Source organism: Haliotis asinina, chromosome 15 (genome assembly GCF_037392515.1).
Source record: "Haliotis asinina isolate JCU_RB_2024 chromosome 15, JCU_Hal_asi_v2, whole genome shotgun sequence".
NCBI classification, from domain to species: Eukaryota; Metazoa; Mollusca; class Gastropoda; order Lepetellida; family Haliotidae; genus Haliotis; species Haliotis asinina.
In genome coordinates this window covers 47397964-47421930 of record NC_090294.1, presented here as the reverse complement: position 1 = coordinate 47421930, position 23967 = coordinate 47397964, and the positions used below count along the sequence as shown (strand labels likewise).

The 23967-nt window shown below is 39.2% G+C and overlaps 1 protein-coding gene across 1 annotated transcript in view; it reads left to right on the top strand.

Annotated features, from left to right (window-relative positions):
• LOC137265932 (MMS19 nucleotide excision repair protein homolog) overlaps positions 1-23228 on the top strand; it is a 29285-nt gene extending 6057 nt beyond the window's left edge. The window contains exons 4-26 of the mRNA XM_067801409.1: positions 840-925; positions 1914-2058; positions 2666-2791; positions 3950-4011; positions 7460-7621; positions 9517-9594; positions 10239-10328; positions 11114-11162; positions 12172-12326; positions 12454-12532; positions 13491-13698; positions 14517-14614; positions 14912-15052; positions 15605-15839; positions 16838-16943; positions 17225-17296; positions 17556-17682; positions 18495-18661; positions 19200-19386; positions 19679-19761; positions 20421-20588; positions 21671-21831; positions 22101-23228. Coding sequence (XP_067657510.1) covers positions 840-925; positions 1914-2058; positions 2666-2791; positions 3950-4011; positions 7460-7621; positions 9517-9594; positions 10239-10328; positions 11114-11162; positions 12172-12326; positions 12454-12532; positions 13491-13698; positions 14517-14614; positions 14912-15052; positions 15605-15839; positions 16838-16943; positions 17225-17296; positions 17556-17682; positions 18495-18661; positions 19200-19386; positions 19679-19761; positions 20421-20588; positions 21671-21831; positions 22101-22128 — 2813 coding nt within the window. The 3' untranslated portion in view covers positions 22129-23228. The remainder of the gene's footprint in view (positions 1-839; positions 926-1913; positions 2059-2665; positions 2792-3949; positions 4012-7459; positions 7622-9516; positions 9595-10238; positions 10329-11113; positions 11163-12171; positions 12327-12453; positions 12533-13490; positions 13699-14516; positions 14615-14911; positions 15053-15604; positions 15840-16837; positions 16944-17224; positions 17297-17555; positions 17683-18494; positions 18662-19199; positions 19387-19678; positions 19762-20420; positions 20589-21670; positions 21832-22100) is intronic.
• The last annotated feature ends 739 nt before the right edge of the window (positions 23229-23967 follow it).

Here is a 23967-nt window from a genome sequence, read left to right as displayed (position 1 = left end):
CTTTCAAACTCATTTGGAAAATTTACAAGCCTTGACATTGATTAAGTGATAAGAAAGTTCATCTTTCACTATCTCCTCCAGGTGTTTGTGAGATCTTCAGTCCTACAGTTACGCATTTGGAGAAATGGATCAGACTTGTAAATAGACTATTGAGGAAACTGAAACAAGCTAACACCCAAATCAGAACTCTTGTGGTGTCATATGTGATTTTAAATTCTTGTGGAATATTTCTTATAGTCAGTTGTGACATGGTTTCAGTAATGTACTATGTTCTTCATAATGCAAGTTTTCAGAGATAAAGTGGTAGTGGACAAATTTGTTGCAGCTCATTAATGAAAACTGTTCTCATAGTTACTGGCCAATCGAACAGCCCCTCTGCACTGCAGTGTGGTAAAAATATATCTGTAACATCCACAGACACATAAGCATGTTCATGTAAATGATAAGTGTTAGAAGTGGGTGCATAAGGATTAAATGGCAATGTCTCACCTGTCTGACTGGAGAGAAACCCCAGGATCTCCCTTACAACAACCTCCACTACACCGATGTGTGTAGCTAGCGACATCAGTGTTGTGGTTGACATGGACTGTAGGAATGGTCTGACTGGTTGACTTGGTTGATGACGCATGTTATCGTACCTCAGCTGTGTAGACCAATGCTCATGATCTCAATCACCAGATTGTTTGTTCCACACTTCTTTTTCACAAACCATCTCATATAACACGAAACTTCTTGAGTGGCATTCAATAATAAACTATATAGACTGGTGTTTTAGTTAAAATGGGGGCCCTTATTGCAGAAGGGCACTTATTTCAGTGAATATGGTATTTATTTTTCAGTTGAGTTGCTGTGCGCGTATCTGTGTGACAAGCTCACTGATCATCATTCCATCCAACCGCCTGCACTCAATGGCCTCCTTGCACTGGTGAGTGATAGCCATGGTGATAACATGAGTGTAACCATGGTTTCAACATGAGTGTAACCATGGTTACAATCGCAGGCTTCCACAAAACTATTGCCTATTTGACTAGTTTCATGTCAGCAACATAAATTTAAAGTTGAGTCAGCATGTATGAATGGCTTTTTAATTTTGTTTTGTTTATTATTTTGTTTTACTTTCGAGAAGCAAATTAAGCGATAAAATATAACTGGTGAAATATTCAAGGCCTTGATAAATTAATCATATATACAGAAAAGGAACAGTTAGCATATGTAGCATCGCTACCTTGTTCATGATGAATTTTAATTCAAGTTTACTAACCTGACCACTAAACACCATAGATAACTGTTACATCCATTATTTGTACCCACAGTACCTACACATAAAGATGTGTTCCCCATGCTCAATTTACTTGATGAAATACAAGAAGCTGCCATCCAGCCATCAATAGCTAATTCACATGGGTGTCATTTTGTTTTTCAGCAAGTTGCAAAAAGATGTATGTCTTCTGCCTGACTTTTTAAAGTTTTTGATTAAAATGTAAACATTACGTATCTTGGCCTGAAGACCTGAAAGATATTAATCATATTACTGTTTGCATTTGTCTCACAGTCCAGAACTTGTGGGCATTGGCATAGCCTGGTGGTTAAAGCGTTTGTTTGTTGTGTCGTAGACCCAGGTTTGATTCCCCACATGGTACAATGTGTGAAGCCCATTTCTGGTGTCCATCACTGTGATATTGGTGGGATATTGCTAAAAGCAGTATGAAACTAAACTCACTGGTGATGAAAGTCTCATCATGACAGTTCAATCTTTCTGCAATAACTATGTCTGGGAAATGACACATCTACTCTGAATACCTGCTTGAGATTTGCCACGATTTCATGTTTGCTGGATGAAACTCATTTCATGAATGTTTCTTTATGTCCGCCAATATTTTACTAAATGTTAACTTAAGCTGTTTTGTTTTCAGAGCAACTGTAATGCTCTCCCAGATGGGGTGGCAGAGAAAATATGTCGTCAGATTTTCAAAGATGTCCAGAATCAAATCCTAGCTCAGGAAGATCGACATCATGTGTATGTCCTCTTGTCCAACCTGTTGTACAAGAAACTTGCAGGTACTGTATTAGGGCTGGTGTTTTCTAAACATGTAAAGCAACATTCACCCACTGTGGGATCATCTCAGTGGTCCAGTGGGTTGAGTGTCGGCCTGGAGACAGCAAGTTTTAGACCATTGTACCTGATGTTACACTTACCGTCAGTACAGTGCAGTAATCCTGAAAATGATCTTAGACCCCATTTCACTCGACACAAAGGGGTAGCAGTTAAAGTTAAAGCATTCACCATTTGCAAAACTCACTCTCTCTCACTCACTCACTCACTCACTCACTCACTCACTGTATGTTTAATGTTTTGTGTATATATACTGGACAAAATAATTTAGGGATATTGGTATTTTTATGAGAGTGTCAATGAATAAATAGGTCATTATTCATAATTTCAAAAGTTTACATAAATCCCTAACTATTTTTGTCCAGTATATATTTTGTTTCAAAAAGTCACATTTATTGCATTAGCTATGGCTTTTGAAATATTCTATTCTAGAGAGACTGCACAATATGAAACTTTACATGACTTCAGACTTCTTGTTGTTGTCGCAGTGTGAATTTTAGCGATGTTTTCTCCAAGAGCCCCAAGCTGATGTGTTCCTGTGAACTATTGCAGAGCTACAGAAAATGGAGGGAGACTTTGTGTGTGGTTACATCCAAGCCATGGATGCCGAGAGAGACCCACGAAATCTCATCATAGCATTCCAGCTGGCTCAGACCATCATCAAGAACTTCTCTCTCGGTGAGAAACTGAAGCAGAAGACAAACATTACATTCTGAGATACAATTTGTCATCAGCAAGTCATACTTGCAGGGCTCGATTTAGTGCTTTGTTACTAGCACTGGTGCAACCCAATGTTAAAAAGTGCAACCTAATTATTCTCAAAATATAACCTGCACCTGAACAGTATATCAACAACAATGCTTTATAAGTGTAAGTATGTCAGCTCATTTTTCTTCTAAACCTTGAATAGCTTTGTCACGGAAACATTGCTGTTCACAGACATGTTTTGACTCTGACAGCTCATATAAACAGGGATCAGCTGCATCTCTGGGTTTCTATGGTTTCATGGGTACTGCATCATGGAAATATGTCTATGTGCACAGAAACCTCTGATGTTTAACACAATACATTGCAACTGGAATTTGGCTGGTGCAACTAGGTTTTTATCTTAGGATGTTCCTGGTGCAGGTAGGCTAACATCTCTTAAATTGAGCCCTGGCTTGTTTTAAGAGGCGTGTAATGGGATTCGGTAATCAGGCACACTGACTTGGTTCTTGATGATTGTATTCCAGTTTCACAGATCGATGTTTTTGGTCACGGGATTGTCTGGTCCTGACTCAGTTGTCTACTGACCGCCTCTGTATAGCTGGAATATTTTCTGAATGCAGCTTTACTAGCCAATGTGTTTATTTGGTTTTCATGAGACACACAATCAGTCTTTGGCAGCAACAAGTGTTAAGCTATATCTGAGGCATGTTCATAACTGCGAGCGCCGCGCTATTTTCTCTTTCAAGCGCTCGCATCGGCCCTGAATCAACTCATGTTAGTCTGGGACAAGCGTCTTGTCTTCTTGTTGGAAGTTATGGCTAAGGGCATGAGTGACATTTCATCATGCTCCGAAACGTCATGGTATTCACAATAAAGAAGCTAACATCCATAAATCTTGCCTTTGCCTTATGTAATGTCGCCAACTTGGTTTGCTTGGCAAGGCAGCTGAGGGGATGGTTTGTGTGCACTCGCGAGTGCTCGTCCAGGCACAGGTGTTCTGAACATGCCTATGGTCGCAAACTCAGGGCTTTTTGGCATGCTCAAGGGAGACAACTCTCCACAGCTACCCCAGCCTTGAACCTTTGGACAGTTAAACTCGGGACACATTGTTTTATGCTGTGCTTTCAGGTGTGTTTGTGGAAGAGATGTTTGAGGTGACCTCCTGTTACTTCCCAATAGACTTTAACCCGGTGAGTAACAGCTACAGTTAATCATACCAGAGAGGTACAAGACTCATTAATTAATTGCCAGTCCGTTTTGTACCCAAAATATAGAATCTTTTTTTCAGTGTTTTTGTGTTCTCAAACTGAAGTACAGCCAGATGATTGTTTACAAGTTAAACTGATTTAAAGTAATATTGCATGTGATATTGCCTACATTGAACCAGGGTCAAATGCCACTTTTACTTATATATATATGAATGACCGAGAAGTACCTGGGTTAAACTCATGACTTTCCTGTAAAACTGTCTGTATATTTTAATGTTAACCAGGATTTTAATGCACACAAATATTCAAATGCATCATATTCAAATATGTCATTCTTTGTCAAAAGAGATCCTCCTTGGGGTATTTAGGCTAAACAAAAGAAGTGAAATGTTTCCCGGGCATCAGCGCGTCACTTTTATTTGTGCAAGTAACAGTTTTCATTTCCGTTTTAAAAAAATAATTTTGTCTTTGCAGCACCCCGATCATCCATTTGTACTCTATAAGTATGACTGTCTGTAAGAATGAGTGTGACTGAATCTACAACTCATTAACGTGTGCTAAACCTTCCAAACTGTATTTCTGAGAGAGAGAGAAATAATAATGTGTTCCTGCCTCTTCACTATTTTTTTCTATCAAAAATTATTTTGAAAAAGTCCTACCACCTTTGTATCTTTTGAAAAAAAATGAAAATGTGCCTGAGAAATATTTAGTTCTTTTTATGCAGGCTTATAAGCATTAAAATGTCCATTTTGAATTCCTACCACAGTTGTAACTGTATTTTTCAAAACAATATTTACAAAACAAAAGACTTGTGTTTCTCTTGTTTACATGGCCCATGGGGGCCCCAACAGCCCCAGGAGCAGGTAACTCTAAGCTTGAATGGGAAAAAGCCACTTCAAATATCTGAGTCCTGACCACACTCAGGGATGGACACATGCGACAGTGGACACATGGTCCTCCAGCCTATCCTGGAATTCTCCAGTGTCGTTCTTCTCAGGAGAAAGTGGAGATACTCTGTGTCGAGATCCAGTCATTACTGGACAAGGCAGCCACAAAGATGGTCCGGAGATGACAGGAAGATGCAGGTTATTACTCAACTTATTTCCTGGTCATTTCCTGGAGGGTTCAGATCCATACTCAATCTCAAAGGCCTGAACAAAGTGATTGACATTCCATCTTTCGCACAGCAATCTCATCTGTGGAGGCAGGGGTTTGGCTCACATTAATCAACCTCCATGTTCCCACCTTTTGAAAATACCTTGTATATATTCGTTCAATTGGAAGTGCAGTCAGTTTCTTGTGATCTGCTTTAGCTTTTCCAAAATGCCAAGAGTGTTCACCAAACTTATGTTGATCCCAGTGCAAGTCGCCAGGGCACAGTGTTGGCGTTGCAGTCCATAAAAGGACAACTGGTTACTCCGAGTGCTTGCCACTCGCTTGAGCCAAGGTGCAACATTTTCCGTGATGAGTACTCTCACCAAGCTGGGTTGGATTATCAATCTCAAAAAGTCAGATCTGGTTCCAGCACAGGATCTGATATTTCTGGGTGCTCAGTTCGAGAACAAGGAAGGCATAGTTTCCCTGTCTCCGCATTGTGAAAGGAGGTAACTTTACAGTTCCTCAATCTCCTGTGCTACCAACATGAATATGGCTTCGATTGCTAGGCAATATGGCAGCAATTGTGGACTTTGGTGGACATACAAGGTTGCGAATGCGACCAATACAGCCAGCAGTAGCGGAATAGTGGCCCCAAGTAGAGAGTTACAAGATGATTCTCACGACTCCAGAGTGGTTAGTGCTTCACCTAAGGTGGTGAACTGACGGAACTTATGGAACTTATCCAAAGGAATCCCTTTCGGTTCAACTTCATGTGGTTCCTAGGGGTGGAAAACATTCATGCAGGTGCACTGTCATGATATCGGATCTGAGAGCCTTCACCTCTGACCCTTTCCAGCTCAACTGGATGGACAGGGTTCTGTGGTCATGCCTGCCAATACTGCTTATCTCCAAGGTCCTCTCGCAGCTATTAGATTCCTAATTGGATGTCCGGGCCTCTAATGTACAATCTGTCGTCTCTTTCCCTACAGCAGTTAAGTTGGAAGGCAGCTTTTCTGGTGGCAGGAGGGTAGGCGACCTTCATGCAATATCAGGCGACCCTGAACTCACAGTTTTTCAGAAAGACAGAGTTAGTATTCACTTGCCAGACTTGCACTGCCCTAAGATTGCAGACTTCTTTCACATAGCAGGACCTCAAGGCTTACATCAAACAGACACTGTCTATCTGTGTGGATAGACAGCTGTTCTGCTGTTATGGCAATGGCATGACTGGCCTTCCAGCAGACAAGCAGACCATTTCTAGCTGGCTTGTCTCTGCCATCTGTATGGGCTATGTACATAGAGGACTAATTGCCCAAGAAGGTTTGAAAGCTCACTTGGTCAGGACTGTGACCACATCTAGCACCTGTGCTGTGTTCTGCCTGCTGAGATCTGTTTGGCAACCATGAGAGCCATGAGAGAACATTTAATAGACACTACTAACTTTAGCACCCCATAGAGCTTGCTTAGTTTGGTCATGTGGTTCTCACCAGTGGGCAGGGTTGCAGCTCACTAGGTGATTGAGCTTTCAAGTCTCCTATTGCAGTCTTTGGCTTGGTGAATGCTTTTACAGTTTTATCCGCTGGTGATGATTTGGTGATGAATTTTTTTTACCCGACCTGCTTATGGTGATTCCTTATAATGTTCACTTTCTATTCATCATCACTCTGCATAGCTTACTGGGATTGTAGTGAGGTTACGTAACATGTCAGTTACAACCCACATCCAAATTCATTGGTTGGGAGCAGGGTTTTCTGATATGTTCTCAGTCTATCAGGCTTGGTAGCTGTTGTCCATCACACAGGTAAGTGCGTTTTCACTCTCTCAGTCAGTTAGGAAATGTCGCTACATGGGAGTATTTTATGACAGACAGAATACCACTCCCGACTCTGTGTCTATGGGAGTCTGTCTTATGCAAGGAGGATCTCTTAGAAATAATCGAACAAACCTGTGTAGGTTTCTGATTCTTTGAAAAGAAGTCCTCCATGGCATGGACCACCCCCATCACCTTATTCTGTCTGCGTTCATTCAGCAAGAAAAATCAGGTACAAGGTTCACGCTTAGAGTAACCTGCTCTTCCCTGCTGGGGCCCCCAGGGGCCCCCAGGGGCCCAGTAGGGGTGATCTCACAAGACAAAACCAAGTTCTTTTCTTTGTAAATATTTTATTGAAAAATCTAGTACCACTGTGGTAGGAATTTAAAATGGGCATTTCAGTGCCTATAAGTACCCCAAGGAATCAGAAACCTCTGCCGGTTGATTCGATTTTTCTTCATATAACAACTTTCTCTTTGATATATTAATAACAATATACCATAACCCAAAACCTTGTTTCAGTCTGCGAAGGACCCAGGAGGTATAACCCGAGCTGAATTGATCACAGCACTCCGGGGATGTTTGACAGCCTCCCCCAAGTTTGGGCAATACTGTCTGCCACTTCTCATTGAGAAAATCTCCTCCGACATTCAGAGTGCCAAAATTGATTCTTTTGAGACCCTTGTAAGTTCACATTCATGTTTTTGTTTTTTTTATTTCAAATTTGAAATATCCATAAAGCCCTTGGAAAAAGAATGTTTATACCATAGACTTACATTTATTAACTATACAGCCTAGGAGCTAACTGATCCCTGTTCTGGTTTGTGCTGCCCTTATAAAGTGATAGCATATGTCTCCAACACCTGTAGTTAATTTGTTGTTTAACACCGCACTCAGCAGTATTCCAGCTATATGGCAGCAGTGTGTAAATAATCAAGGCTGAACCAGACAATCCAGAGATCAACAGCCTCAGATCAGGGATATGTTGACATTCCAACTCCTCTTGTATGAAATGGCCAGCATCATTGATTTGACTGATTGTGTGATACTAAACCATGGTGGATTTGGATGCTGATCTGTAATAGATAGTGTTTGCCATACATGGTAGTTGTTCAGTATTTGGATTTTGCTTCGTCAAACCAAGAGCTGTACAAATATTAATAATCTTGGACAGAATGTTAGCCTGTCATCACTCTCAATGTTGACCATGCTATTTTCTATAGATTTTAAAACCCATTTTATAGGTGTGGGACACATATTCAACATGCAGTCATCCCTCGCAGTAATGACCTTGGCAATACCACAGTTTCGGTTAAACCGTGGAGTTATCTGTGACTCCCCCACAAAAAGTTCTCCAGCAACACACATTTTCATGGCATCAGAAATTGTCTATCAGCAATTGTAAACCAAAAGTCACTGTGTTCTGTAATCTGATTGGTTGAAAAACATGATCAAATGGTATTAGATTCCCGGAAACTGCAAGACTATTCACTGCGTATTGACACGTAGAAACACCGCAAACAATTGTTTTGTTGTGTCATCAACAGTGGTGACGTCATTCAAATCATATTGTGACGTAAAGTTAGAATGACGTCACAAATGAGCAACTCCAGATGCTACCATGGGAACCAGCTGAAACGGCCAGCTGATGACACTTCACTGCTGTGTCCGTATTCGATGTAAACGAGTGCAGACACTAAAACCCCTTTGGTTTACTTTTGTGTTTACAATGTCGATAAACATCATGTGTTGGCCAATTTCCGGGTGTTATTGAGTATTTGAAGCACTGGAATATTTCATTTGAAACCTCCGGCTGACGCCATCGGTTCCAAATGCATTCCCATGCTTCAAATACTCAATAGCACCCGGAAATTGCCAACACATGATGTTTATCTCCTAAATCCGCAGTTGTGCTCAGGTTGATCTTGCTGTAAGCTAGTAAAATGCTTCACAGGCTGCCATGTTACAACAATACAGACTACAACAATCTCTGATTCTGCGTTACATTTCATTTTGTTGTAAGGCTTAGGAATACATTCCCTTGACTAAGTTAGGTTAAGATGGCTGACGTTGTGTGCTTGCATGATGGGTAAGTGTGTGGGTTTGAATCGTGGTTGGTATTCAACCCCTTAAGATACCAAAATTTGTACTTCCTGTCGTAACTTTGGTCTCAAAGATATCTTTGCGTTCAGCCATTTTCTGAATTAGAGTTAGAATTGCTCTTTAGCAGCCCATCTCGTCGTCAGTGATGAGTAACAGCATAGGATGGTTAGGCTCACTGACTTAGTTGATTCTTGTCTTGGTATCTCATTTGTGTAGATAGATGTTCATGTCCATTGGATTATCTGGTTCAGACTTAACTTCATGCAGACCACAAAAAGCGCAAACAAGCAAAAAACATTTTCTAAAAGTCTGTGCATATATGAGATACCTAAGCCCTTGCTGATATTAAGCTGCTCTGATACTGCTGACAGCAGCAAACACCCCAGTCTGTCCATCACTTATTCTACAGTACACATCGTAATCTTAAACTGCAAAACAAAATGCTAGAGTGTAGCACTTGAGACGTACTGTTGCAGGCCGTGTGCTGTGATGTGTATGGGACAGAGTGTCTCAATGAATTCACAGGGACTCTGTTATCATGTATCAGAAAGGAGGTAAGATTTTACATCATAATGTTAAATAAGCAAAAAGCCTATTGAGAAAATTAGAAACTTACGTAATGGTGTGTATTAGTTATATTTCAGAATTGTTTTTTCAGAAGCCAAGATAAGCTGCATACCCGAGTAAAATATGCATAGAAAATTTCCAATTACATATTGAAAAATCACTGTGGCATACCAATTATGTATTTAAAATGTTAGATGCACAAAAAGTTTAAAACATATGTGTAGAGAAAAAATTTATGACAATTACTTGCATAATGAAAATTACCTCAATTGCCATCAGGTTGTACTGTTAGTATAGGACTAGTGTTGTACTGTCAGTACACGATGAGTGATTTTTTTATGAAATAATTTCCATTATATTTAAGTTGGTTTTGATTATGTATGACATAAGGCAGTACATGCCTACTTAGTAAACTTACTCAGTGACATATTTAGCTGAGTACAATCACTGAAATACCCACATATTTGAAAACATCAGGTATTGGCACATCAAATACCCACTCAGTTTTCACTTTAACTCCCCCCTCCCCATCTTGTCTAATTTGTTGTTATTTAAAACTACAATATGTCATTACTGATAAGCAGACTTTACATTAGCTGTTCTCATGTTTGTGATGATGTGTATGTTGTAGGTTTTTGCTGGTGACTCTGAAGAACTGATCACGGCAGCACTGTCTGCCCTCACAGCCATAGTGAAAACATTGTCACAAGGAGTGACACAGGTTGGTGAAACCATTGTTATATACAATAATGAAAACATCCTTACGTTACTGAGTGAAAACAATGTTTTTGGGAGTCACACAGATTGATGAAACCATTGTTATATACAAAAGGGAAAACATCCTTACGTAACTTAGTGCAAACATTGTCTTGGGAGTCACACAGGTTGATGAAACCATTGTTATATACAAAAGGGAAAACATCCTTACATAACTTAGTGAAAACATTGTCTTGGGAGTCACACAGGTTGATGAAACCATTGTTATATACAAATGGGAAAACATCCTTACGTAACTTAGTGAAAACATTGTTACAGAGAGTCACACAGGTTGATGAAACCATTGTTATATACAAAAGTGAGAACATCCTTACATAACTTAGTGAAAACATTGTCTTTGGACTCACACAGGCTGATGAAACCATTGTTATATACAAAAGAGAAAGCATCCTTACATAACTTAGTGAAAACATTGTTACAGAGAGTCACACGGGTTGATGAAACCATTGTTATACACAAAAGTGCGAACGTCCTTACGTAACTTAGTGAAAACATTGTTGCAGAGAGTCAAACAAGTAAATGAAAACATTGTCATGGAGGTTAGTGAAAACATTGTAGCAGAGAGTCAAACAGGTAAATGAAAACATGGTCATGGAGGTTAATGAAAACATTGTTGCAGAGAGTCACAGAGGTTAGTGAAAACATTCTCACAGAGGATTGTGGAAGCATCATAGGTTACCGAGTGTTAAAGTGTGTTTGAACTAACTAGTGTCTTCTCTCATATTACAGAGGGTGTCCAGCACATACCTGTCTGAATTTCTGCAAGACATATTCAAAGGTAGCTAGATTGATATATGTGTTGTGCGAAGACATGTATTTGTTTGAAAGTAGTTGCCGCAGATTAACATGAACGCATTGCCTAAAGCTCTGTTCAGTCGATGATGTTGCGAGGCTGATTGCAGCAACCCTATGATGTGCTGTGACAGACAGGTGACTGCTTTACTGTGTGCCTTAAGACAGTGAAACTGTTGGTTAGACTCTATAAGTTATCACATCGTGTCAGTGGAAATACAGTGTTTTATCCTTAGTAAGATTGAATACAACCTTACGAGTTACTGATAAAACCCAATATTTCCATTGATACAATGTGATAACGCATTTATGTAAGCCAAATGTTTTTCCCAAATCAAAAGAAAACTATGCATCGAATCGACTTGTTTTTGGCATCAATTTCATCATCATTTATTGTGGCACAACATTTTCTTGCTGCCACATTGACACCAGCCGATTAATTGATTGACCTCAATGCAGCACATGTTGCTAGAGGCTTGGCGATGCACGCTTTTCTCACTCCAATTGGTCACTGAGGCATGACGGTATAATATGACTTTAGTGCTCCCTGCTCACAGATCATAATGGATGCACATGGTATTTTATCTGGGTCATGTGAACAATCAAAACATTCTTACATGAGGCTGGGTAAAGTAACTTCATTACACTATGAGATGTTCTCATTGTGAACTGCTGTCTTTTCTTGCCCGGGGTGGTGTGGTAGTCTTTTGGTGAAAGCATTTGCTGGCCACACCAAAGACTTGAGTTTGATTCCCCAAATAGGAACAATGTGTGTAGCCCATTTATGGTATCCCATGCCATGATATTACTGGAAGATTGCTAAACGTGGCCTAAAACCACTCCCACTCACTCCCTTTTCTGACATGTTACTAAAATACTGCTGCAATACTGCTATTTTTCTGTGTAAACAACAAATAAAATATAGCCAAACATATATAGATGCCCCAAAATATCTGAAGTTCACAATGTACTTGACCAATGTCCTATATTTCCAGACTGTAAGCGGTACCTGCTGGAGCCGGATCTCCGTCTCATCTCGCCGACATGTAAACTGCTTCAGTCTGTGGCGCGGGCATCTGACCCCGCCTGCTGGACCATGCTGAACACTGTTATCCCAACACTGCTGGAGCAGTATGCCACACACAACCAGGTACCACCGTTGCACAAACGTCTGTTTGTTTCACTCATTATTCAGGTCAAAATATTTAATTTAATTTTCTGTGTAATATCTTGTTTGTTTCTGATTTCTTTTAAAAAGGAATGTTCTGACCTTTCAGAGTAATCAAAGAAGGGTGATCCTGGATAATATGAAGGGATTCCTTGAAGCCAGTGGAACATTCACATACACAGATGAAGGTAACCTGGCAACATGCCAATTTACTGACTTACCCATTCACATTAATGACAAAATAGTTCCTCTGTGGTGTCTCTGTTTAAATATTTGGTCATTTTTGTTCTACCATTATTCATGATGCATTCAAGACTCATATGTCCCTTGCGGACAAAACACCACAGATGTTACTTTCACGGTATGCTGCATTATCCTACAGGGAGCATTGATGAAGAAAGTTTATGTGCTCTATGTCACAGGATGTTACTGATTCCTAATCTAAACAAACTTGAAAAAAATCAATATGTTTATGTTGAAAAGAAATGGTTAGAATCACTTTTTAATCAGGATACGTATCCAGTTTTTATTCAGTAAATGTTGAATTATCTCCCTTCCAATGGTCTGATGAGCATCCATTTGTTTGAAAGTTAACTCACATGTAATTAATGTGTGACAGGTTAGCATGAATGTCAAAATCTGGCCTATTTTTGTATTATGAAATGAATGTCACTCTGCTTTTGAACTGTAAACACAGATCAGCTAACAATATCACTAAGGTTGTAGTCACTGAATTCCATGATGTAATATGGATGATAGCAGTTTAAGTGAATAATTACTTTTGACATCTTTACAACTGATCTTCAACTGACTGGTGATGCAACTTTCATTAAATCAAAAGTAGTGCAAATAACATGAGTCAAGACATATGGCAAAGATTGTATCGGGTCAATGTTTTGTTAAATGGGATCCCTTGAACATGGATGAAGAGGGTTTGTATTGTTTGTGGATTTGACCAGGATACTCTGGGTAATTTTTGTAGTTTTAAACTATTGAAGGGTCCCTTGAATTTTGTGGCTGAAATTCTGTTTGAACCTGAGGTGTTCAACTATTAAAAGTGAGTTAAAGATTAACATTGTGTCTTCATTATCTCAGCCTTGTGGGTATAAGTACTTTGATGGTTGTTTATGTGACTTTCTATCCCAGCACCCAGTCCTGTCATGGAGTACAAGACACCTGTAGTTGCAGTACTAGCCGCTGCTGTCGAGGATTCATCCCCATCATTGAGGTTGTCAGCTGTGCAGATGCTGAGGATGCTGCTGTCCCTGACAGGTGTGCTGGGTGGTGACGAGGTGGTGCAGTTGGGACACCAGGTGGTCAGACACCTCCTGTCGGACTCGGACACCAGTGTCAGGTGAGCCAAGTTGGGTGTCGTATGCAGTATTTAATGAAGATCCAGGATAAAAGTCTCTCCACTGGACCGTGCTTGTCATACGAGGTGACTTACAGGATCAGGTGGTTAGGCTCACTGATTTTGTTGACATGTCATTGTATTTCCTAATTGCGTAGATCCATGTTCAAGCTGTTGATCACTACATTGTCCAAACTCAATTGTTTAAAGACTGCTGTCCTGTAGCTGGAATATTGATGACTTGGCATTAAACAACAAACAAACAAAAAGCAGTATTTAGTGTATGATGCAAACGTAAAGATTTTAGATGCCATAGGTCACCATCAGCTGCTGTCAAGAATTACATACAGATTGGGTGGTACAGACTTGATGACCTGATCGACAGCCTGTTAACGTTCCAGTGTAGCTAGTTTCTTGTAATATCAATCACTGGATTGTCTGACCCAGACACAAATATGTATCGTCCTCTTGTCATATGGCTAGAATATTGCTGTGTGGTGTAAAAACAACAAACAATGCATTTGTCACCTTAGTGTTTATGTTTAACCTATTGTACAGGAATTCAAAAGATACAAAATGTTCTGAGTGGCCAGTCAGAGGTTTCAAATCACATTAACTGACTCACTGAAGGAGCTTATATGTATACAAAAGTAATTTCTTAGTTATTGTCAACTTTTTGAAGTAATGTAGGTTACAGTATTCACTTGCAGTTTTCAAAGTATCTGTGTCATGGTTGACACACTTGAGCAGACACATTCACTTGTCAATGTCATTATTTTATCAGTTATTCAAAGGTATTTGTAAGTTATGTCTTGTTTCAGAGATGAATGTGTCTCCACCCTTCAGGCCATCACTTGTCTCGATGTGGAAGTCATGAAAAATATTATATTACCTCAGATAATTTCACGTTTACATAATGGTAAGTAGTATTTGTCAAGGAATAAGTGAACACTATGTTAAACCCCATTTCAACTTTCCATTACAAAATTTATTGATAAAATGTGTATTTATTAGATTAATAGGGTTTTGAAACACAAGCAGTTCATATGGTATACTCGTGGTGTTAAAGAACGGTTCCTTTTCTCTTCTTCTAAGTGAATTGTTTGCTGAACTTACTTTTGTTGATGATGATGATGATGATGATGATGATGGCCTCAGCAAGGACCAGTGGTTATTTCTGAATGATACAGTCCTCACACTTCAGTTGTTCTTGCAGAGCCCATGGAGACCAACGCACCATGTACTTTTGAACTGACGAAGGAGTACCTCTTGACAACACTGACATTGCTAGCTACACACATCGGTGTAGTGGAGGTTGTTGCCAAGGAGATCCTGGGGTTCCTCTCCTGTCAGACAGGTGAGACATTGCCATTCAGTCCTTATGCTGGCCCTGTGTTGAGGGTGCAGCAATTTAGTGACAGACAGACACTTCTTTTAGGTATACACAAACTGTGATTGAAGGTTCAAATCCCATTTATTTATTGTTTCTTTGTTTGTCATGCCTGTGCTTGGTCTTTTTCCGAAATTGCATGCTTCATTTCAGACTTTCACACCAGAAGAGATTGTGATAGACATTCCCTGTTCCTCTTCCCCAAAGAGTGAGTGAGTGAGTGAGTTTAGTTTTACGCCGCAGTCCGCAATATTCCACCTAGATGACGGCGGTCTGTAAATAATCGAGTCTGGACCAGACAATCCAGTGATCAAAAGTATCAGCATCAGTCTGTGCAACTGGGAACTGATGACATGTATCAACCAAGTCAGCAAGCCTGACAACCCGATACCGTTAGTCTTTGTCACCTACACAGATAATTCATACATGCACACATACACACATCACTATATAAGTCCCTCAATCTGAAATTTGACTTTTACCCCATAGCTACAGCCCATAACTCTGACTATTTTGCAGACAACCTGTCTTTCGTGTCAGCCAAGTGTCTGAGCACACTGGCCCACGAACATCAATCCCACCAGGAGATTGTGGCCTTTGTGTATGAGTCTGTGTTGAAACATGTGCTCTTGGTGCTGCTCAAAGATCAGGGAGCATATGACAGTAGTCAGGGAGAATGTTGGGGACTCAGCAATGAAGTTGTGACAGAGCTGGCTAAAGTTTTTAGATATACAGTTGTCTCCCTTGACAGAAGGTGAGTATTCAAACACAACAAACCACCAAATGGCAGTTTACAACAAATGCTTGACCCTTGAAAGCTATCACTATTACTGGTCATGAGGGGGCCATGGGTTGAGGTACCCTCGATATTTGTTCATGTTCCCTGAGCCTGAAACAAACATCGAGGTTACCTCAACCCATGGGCCCTGAGGGACCAGTGAACAACGTGTATATCTTACCGAACACCTTAATGTTAATTTTGAACTGTTTGAAGCATGAGTATTGGATCATACACTTCAGCCAACCTTTGTGAATCAAATGATTCAAATCTTGCATCTTGCTGTTTTTTCCTGTAGGTATTGTCTTAGAAAAGTTCCTGCAGTGTAATTCCCCTTCTTAATATTCACAGGGACTACATTTGCATGTTTTGTCAAAATTTATTAATTGGAATGTGAGGCAAATTTTTTCATAGCCATTGCTGGATATGGCGGACGACACAAGAAAAACAGATTTAGAGTTATCTCCCTCCCATTGATTTTCATTCATAAAACATTGGTAATTTCCATGCGTCATGAGTGATGCAGTTTTATTCAAGATGACTCCCATGAAGTACTGAATGTGTTGCTATTGGCAGCAGGGTGTATTGCAATACGCCTTGCTTGTACACAGGGTGCACTGAAAATAATAGAAGAGTGCTCAGCCAATCAGACAGTGATATTTATGTGTGAGATAAGATAAACATACATGTACCTCTAATACTGGCGCTTAACCTCATTATATGATACTACTTGTGTGCTGAATAAAGTGATACACAAAGCTTCCAGGGATTTGGTGCACCCCTACTGGGTTGTACTGTGTTGTGAGCAGCACAGTGGTCTAGTAGGCAAAGTGGTCACTTGTGACACCAAAGACCCAAATTCAAGCCCCCTCATTTGTATTATGTACAAAACCCATTTCTGTTTTCCCCCTTGCTGTACTATTGCTAATAGAGGCATAAAACTAAACTCATTCATACTGCATTGTGTGTTGAAGGAAAGCAGAGGAGCTGATGCAGACTGTATGTGAACTGTTGGTCCAGAGCAACTTGGCCGTGGTACCAGGAGCAGACATCAAGTCAAACAGCTTCAAACCTCTGCAGGTCAGGTGATGTTTGTGTGTAAAGACTTGTGTGGGAGTCATTAGAAATATGTTGGAAAGACAGCCACACTTTCATTTGTATTATCCTTGAGAGAATTTGTTATTTCATCAATTCCCTGGACAAATCAGAACACAGAATATTCCTAACCCAATACAGAATCTTTGATTCCAGTCCTTTGACTTTTTAATCATTATGATGCAATCAATAGTTGTAATACGTTTTGACACTCATTATCAGCTACAACATGGTCTGTCTCTTAAACCTGGACAACTTCTTTCCAGCACACATCTCCTTCAAGTCAGACTCGGCTGGTGGCTGTACTCACAGCAGTGTTGTGCTCATTACCCAGGGAGGTAGGGAGTCTTAGAACCTCACTTTCATTGTCTCACACAGCTCTCTTCCACCCAGAATTCCATATTGCCACAGACAACCAACATGTAATACAGTCCATTCAACATATTGCATATAGTTTTCATCTGTTTCATTTTTTACAGATTTTGTGTAGATTTATGCTCATGCTGTTAATCACTGGATTGTCTGGTCCTGATTGTCTGGAATATTGCTGTGTGCAGCGTTAAATAACAACCAGCCAACCCATGTGGTGTGTTGCAGATGCAGATCCCGGAAGTGACAACACTGCTTCAGGCTCTACTACAACTGAGTCGACAATCTTCAGACAGTTTCACATGGAACTCCGCAACCAAGTGTTTTTCAGGCTTGGTTAATAAACTGCCAGCAGGTCTGAACACTTTGTTAAACGTCACCATGTGAAATATCATCACTTTTGATAAAAATAACATAATTTATCAATTTCTTCTTTGTTTTTCATCTTCACTGATATTAGTGCTTTTATGAGACTGGGTTCAGTCTTGTTTCATTTTGTGATATTTTGCAAATTCAGAGAGTACTAAAAGAAACCCTTCTTCTGAGATTTTACTGTCTTGTACAACACTCCAGACCAACGATTGTATCTGATCACATTACACTTAAAATTGGTCCTCATCATGGACTAAACAGGTGAAGCAGATGTTTCATGTTAAGTATGATGTGACTTTCACCATGGTTGTTTTGTGATATAGTTGAAGAGAATATTGGTGGTTTGATCTAAACCTTATTAAACTGCACTACAAGATCTTTAATGATCATACTTGTCACGCTGCCTGGCTCACAGCATAATGTGTTATAATAGGGCTGATAATGTGGGAAGACTGACGTTTGTGTTGGCTGAAGTAAATTACATGACTAAAGATTGCATGCTTGTAAAGAATGTGGAGAGAGTTTCAACAATGAACTTGAATTTTCTGTTCCTTTTCATTCTTTTCACTTCACTGGAGTCTTCTCTCTCTCTCTCTCTTTCTCTCTCTCTCTCTCTCTCTCTCTCTCTCTCTCTCTCTCTATATATATATATATATAATCTTATAATCTAACAGAGTTTAAAATCATTACGCATGAAATATTTCACTTTCAAGACTAAACTTGAGGATAACATCTCACTATGCAAAAGATTTCCCTAATATATGTATACATCTTGAATTGTTTCACTGTTCATAGATGACAACCTTGAGTCTTTCATAAAGACAACCAAAGAGGTACTAACTGGTGACCTTGAACTCTCACCTCCCAGTCCTAGTCGTGAACGAGCCTTGATTATTTGGGTGTGGCTTTCTAAGGCACTTGTACTGCGAGGACACTTTAAGGCGAACATCTTTATTGAGAAGGTACGTCAGTAAGAACACCAGTGGGTATTGGAAGCTGAGTTGTCCTAGGAGACATCAGTGTGTACATCTCAAGGTGACATCCCTCACCTCTACCAGCCCAAATTATGATCCTCCATCTAATTTTTTACGGATGTTAGTCTTCAACATCCCAAAATCATTCTTTATTATTATAGATGGTACACAGATGGTTCCAGTATTGTGTACCTTCAGCATGTCAGAAACCATTCATCAAGGGTTCTAACCCGAAATTACTCCAGTTAATCTTGATTTCAAATATTGTGGAGGGTTATTATTGTGATAGATTGCTTTATGCATCAAATCTGGTACTTTTAGAAATTCTTTTGAACCAGTTCCCTGCTCAGAGTTGTGTCTCTTTGATGTCACAGAATCTTTGGACTCTTTGTTGAAATCCCAGATTGCGATTCATGGTTTTTCAGTTCCATGCCCATGCATTGGATATAATAACATTGGACATGCCACAATGTGGGTGAAATACTATTCGATGTGACATTAAACTTTACTCACTCTTTGTTTTCAGTTGATATCTTTTCTGGACGACCCTGACCTTGGTTTGACCGCTGCTAATGGTTTCCTAACGATTGTTTCTGACAATGAAGATGTGATGACCAGTGAGATGTCTGCCAATGTCCAGCTGTTCTACAGACAGAAGCTGTTTATTCAGAATGTGACTGTGCTTACTGACAAGTTCCAGTCTGCTGATAAAGGTGAGGGCACAGTTAAAAATGAAAATACATGGAATGTCTGTTTCTAAAGTGTGGAACCTTTATAAGCATTAGACAGAGAAATATTTGGCTAACAGTGGTGAAAAAGGTTTTCCATAGTCATGTTTACTGAGCAATTCCAGGATATTGGTTTGGAATCCTGGAGTTTCTCTGATAGTGATTCCTGGCCAGCTGTCTCCTGACTAGTAGGGGGCTGTGTTGATCATTTGAACACAAATGGACTGTACATGTACAAGCTGTATTTTGTTGTTGATGAGAGCAACTGTTTACACAGATAAGAAGCCATGTTACCTGATGGCTATTTCCCACCTGCTGAGATTCCTGCCGAAACAGGTGCTGCTTGCAGAGGTCAAGACTGTGAGTGAACACATACTTCTACTCACTTTGAGTTAGCCATAAGGTTTGAGATTATTTATCTACCTGGCATCATGCTTATGTACTGTGAAGACCAGAAAGAATCAGTGTCTAAATTTTCATTCAGTATTTAACTCAATTGAGGTGCAAAGAATTTTCAAGGATCCCTGTTTTAAGGAATCTTGGGAACAGTCAACCTAAGTATGCAAATGTTAATCGTTCCCGTCTGATTCAGCTTTCATTTCTGCCTAGGTATGGTAATTGTATTCCTAGCAAAAGAAAACCCACAATTAAGACAAGCCAGAAATTCATGTGTAAACCCTTTTCGATGTAGTGGTCATAACTGCCTGAAATAACATAATGTACAAAATATGTATGAATATTTAAGTCCAGCCTTTATTATTTTTCATTCAATTGCTATGCTACCTCTCACTGACTGGTTAAAAACTTCTGACATAATCATATTAATATGATATAGGCAGGGGTTAGATGGCAGATCCCGATATTAGTCTTACGACCATATTGGACCATAGGGAAGTGGCATTGAATTCGTACATCACAAGCGAGGATGGAGGGTGTCTCTTATTTTGTTTGTCAATCCCCATCTTTCATTGAGTCACTTTTCATGGCAAACAATCTGTCATATCTGTCTCTTGATTTAGCTGATGCCGATAATGATGCAGTCATTGTCGTGTGCGGAGACTGACCTCCTGACCTCAACCTTGACCAAGGTCACTGAGCTGACGAGTGATGCCCCTGAAATTATCAGCAAATATATAGACACCCTGGTACCTCAGCTTCTCAAACTGACAACATATTCAGCATCAATGGTAAGTCTGACAGGTTTATGTTCAAAGTGACTATCAAGATGCGGTAAAAATAAATATTTTATCATTTTACTTATGGGTTAGATATTCCTTCATGGAGTGTTTGAGTGTGAATGGGAAGAATATATACTCAGAAAAGATTAAAGGGCACACATGAAAGTGCAAGTGTTCATTTGATATCCAGGTTTCTTCACAATTCTAGAAATGAAAAAAGGAACACTTGTTCTTTCCTGTATTGGCATATTCGTTTATGGGTATAAATGCACGGACTCCAAGTGCAGGGATGCCAAGCATGTTGGTGTATTGGCTTGAAACATTGGCAGAGTTGTGAACAAACTGAAGATATTGGTGACCAAGTTGTTAAAAATGCAGTAATTTGATGTGAAGAGTTCTGTCCCATGGACACGCCAGGATCTAACGATTGTTGTAATGTTTGTTTGCTACAGGTGGGTTTGTCAGACCCACACTGTTTTCAGTGAAACTGAAACATTAAGCTCACACGACACGATTTAACAATTCGGTTCAATTCATCAAAAATCAATTCTGACACATTAGTTTCAGTTTACAGTAACCATTATCAGAATTTTGATTCAGTATTTGAATATCTATTAAAATTATTTCCAATCAATGAGAACTTAATTTTGACCCTAAATCAAGCAGTTTCCGGCACTGAAATAACGCGGAACATGACTGAGTTGATGCCAGGCTAATAATTGTTGGTAGATATTGCCAAGTTGATGATGGATTTCACGCTTAAAGGCCTGCACACTTGAACTCTGAGAGTTAAGTGAATGCTTTTACTTGTATGAAGAATCAAGTTGAAAATCATTTTCAAAATCGATTTTCAAATATCGAAAATCAAGTGGAATTGAGGTTTGAGTGAATCCTTGCAGCACTGAGCCAAGCTCACTCTTTTCTTCCAACCTGAAATATTGACATTTCATCTTGCTACCTCAGATTTAGTAGTATATTCTTTCTAAAAAATTATTTCACCCTGTAATGTTATGAGTGACCAGTACTCAGAAAAATATTCCTGAATTTTATCTGCTTAATTCAAAGATATTTGTTCACTATTATTTTTACAGAGAGTACGAATAGCAGCTCTACAATGCCTCAACTGCTTAACAGTGCTACCTACACATGTCACCTTGACCCACAAGTCAAAGGTCACAAAGTCACTGCAGAGCACATTGGATGACAAGAAGAGACTTGTTAGACGGCAAGCTGTCATCACACGGGGAAATTGGTTGGTTGTTTTTATTCAGATATTTTTATTTATTCAATCATGATTCAGTTTATGATTAAATTGGGTTAACATGTTGACTGGATGATTGTAGCCCAGTTGTGTAAGCTGATGCTCATGATGTTGATCACTGGATTATCACTTCGAGGTTTAGTTGTTTACAGACATTCATCATATAACTGAAATATTGCTGAGTGTGGTATTGAACAGCAAGAAAACAAATGAAATGCATTTATGAAGGGAAATAACTCTTGCCTGTCTTTCTTGTACAGGTTTCTTATTGGAGAACCAGGAAAATGACCTACCAATCAAACAATCAAGTAGAGGTTGTCATTAATCAACTGAGCACATCCCAAAGTGGACAGAAGCACAACATATATACCTGTGGAATTGTACATTAGTACAGATTTACAACTCAGAATGTTGTATGAATGAACAATGATCTTTACATCCATGTGGAGTCTGGTTTTATCTGTGTTTGTTGTCATTATCAGCAGATGAGACTTGAAGAAAACACTGCTGCAGATCCTGTCAGATCCCAGAAAAAATTCCTACGGTTTTCCAAAATTGCATGTTTGTCACAAGTGAATTATGTGTACTGTACTTCATACTATAAGATAATTTTTATCTGTACTACAACATACTACATATAAAAGAGCAAACATATTTGAGGGGTTTCTTTGGGGTTTTTTTTGTTTGTTTTTTATGTTTTTTAAGTAGCTTCAGCAAAACAAATTGTAAACGAAGTAAGAATATCTTCTATGAATAAGACAGGATTGTTATATAGCAATAATGTTCAGAAGATGATCTAATTGTAAAAGCTTTTACTGAAAGCATTGAGAGTTTTTCCCCTAGGAAGTATGATGCTGAAGGTCTATAATAACTCTGTACTGACTTGACACATGAACAGATTAGGCATTCCAGATACAAAGACTGATTTTATTTCACCTTCACAGATTTCACTCACTAACTTATTTCACTGGGTCATTTACTTGGATACAGTACTCTCAAAGTACTGAGATCAAGAGGATACTCATCAGTGAATCAATCTGACTGCCCATAGTAAATGAAGGATGTGTGTACACTTACGTCACTCAAGGTCAGCTCTCTAAAAGTTTTGAGTGTTATTTCTTTATCACCTTGTGTTGTAAATTTGAGTTGCAAAAGATACAGATAGTTAAGGTATGTGTGTTTGTGGAAACAATAATGGTACAGATTCCTACACATGTTGTGATACAACTTCCAAAGTGATGTTTGATGTTTGAAATGTTAGACTCGCATGGTGTAAAGCCTTTATCAATGCATAATACTGATGTGTTGTCATGGTAATATATCACTCTTATTATATATGTGTGAATAGAGTATGTATTAATATTTTGTAAATAAATCATGTAAATCCATTTTCTTCTTTTGTATTTACCATATGATATAATTATATAATATAGTATGACCAGAAATTATTGAGAATTTTAGGAATATGTTTAATTGGATTTCTAGTGCTTGGTTTCGTTCAAGAGAGACAACTCCGTTAATCATATTTCTTTAGTTTGTGAAGAGTTATCCCCTTTGTTTACTTGCTAGCAAGCAACATTTTCCGTGTTACTCAGTATGGATAATTTAGAGAAGAGGACGTTAATTTAAGAGTATTATAACAAAGACATCAGATCAGCTAAAGTGATTTCAAGTAGAAAAGGCATGCCTTTGTCCACTATTTAGTGTGTTTTGAAAAATATATCAAATGGATATGACACTGAGCACTGGGGAGGCGCTGGTAGGCCCAGAACATTGACCGTCGGATACAGGAGGCTGCTTGGCATTCCTCTTTCTATAAGCAAACGAAACAGTTTAGAAAGCTTAAGGTTGGATGTGATTGATAGAGGAACTCTGGCTGTCTGTAAGGAGACAATTAGAACTGAGCTGCGTGCACTGGGTTAGAAAAGTCGAGGAATTTCATCACCTATCATGAAACCTGAACAAAAGGAGCGAAAGTTGAACTGGTGCTTACAGCATGGACATTTTAACTGGGAAAATGTGATTTTCTCGGATGGAAGTTCTGTATGGCTGTTTCCTAATACACTGAAAGTCTTGACCAAACAAACTGAAAAATATATTTTTTTTTTTTTATCAGCGCCCAAGTAC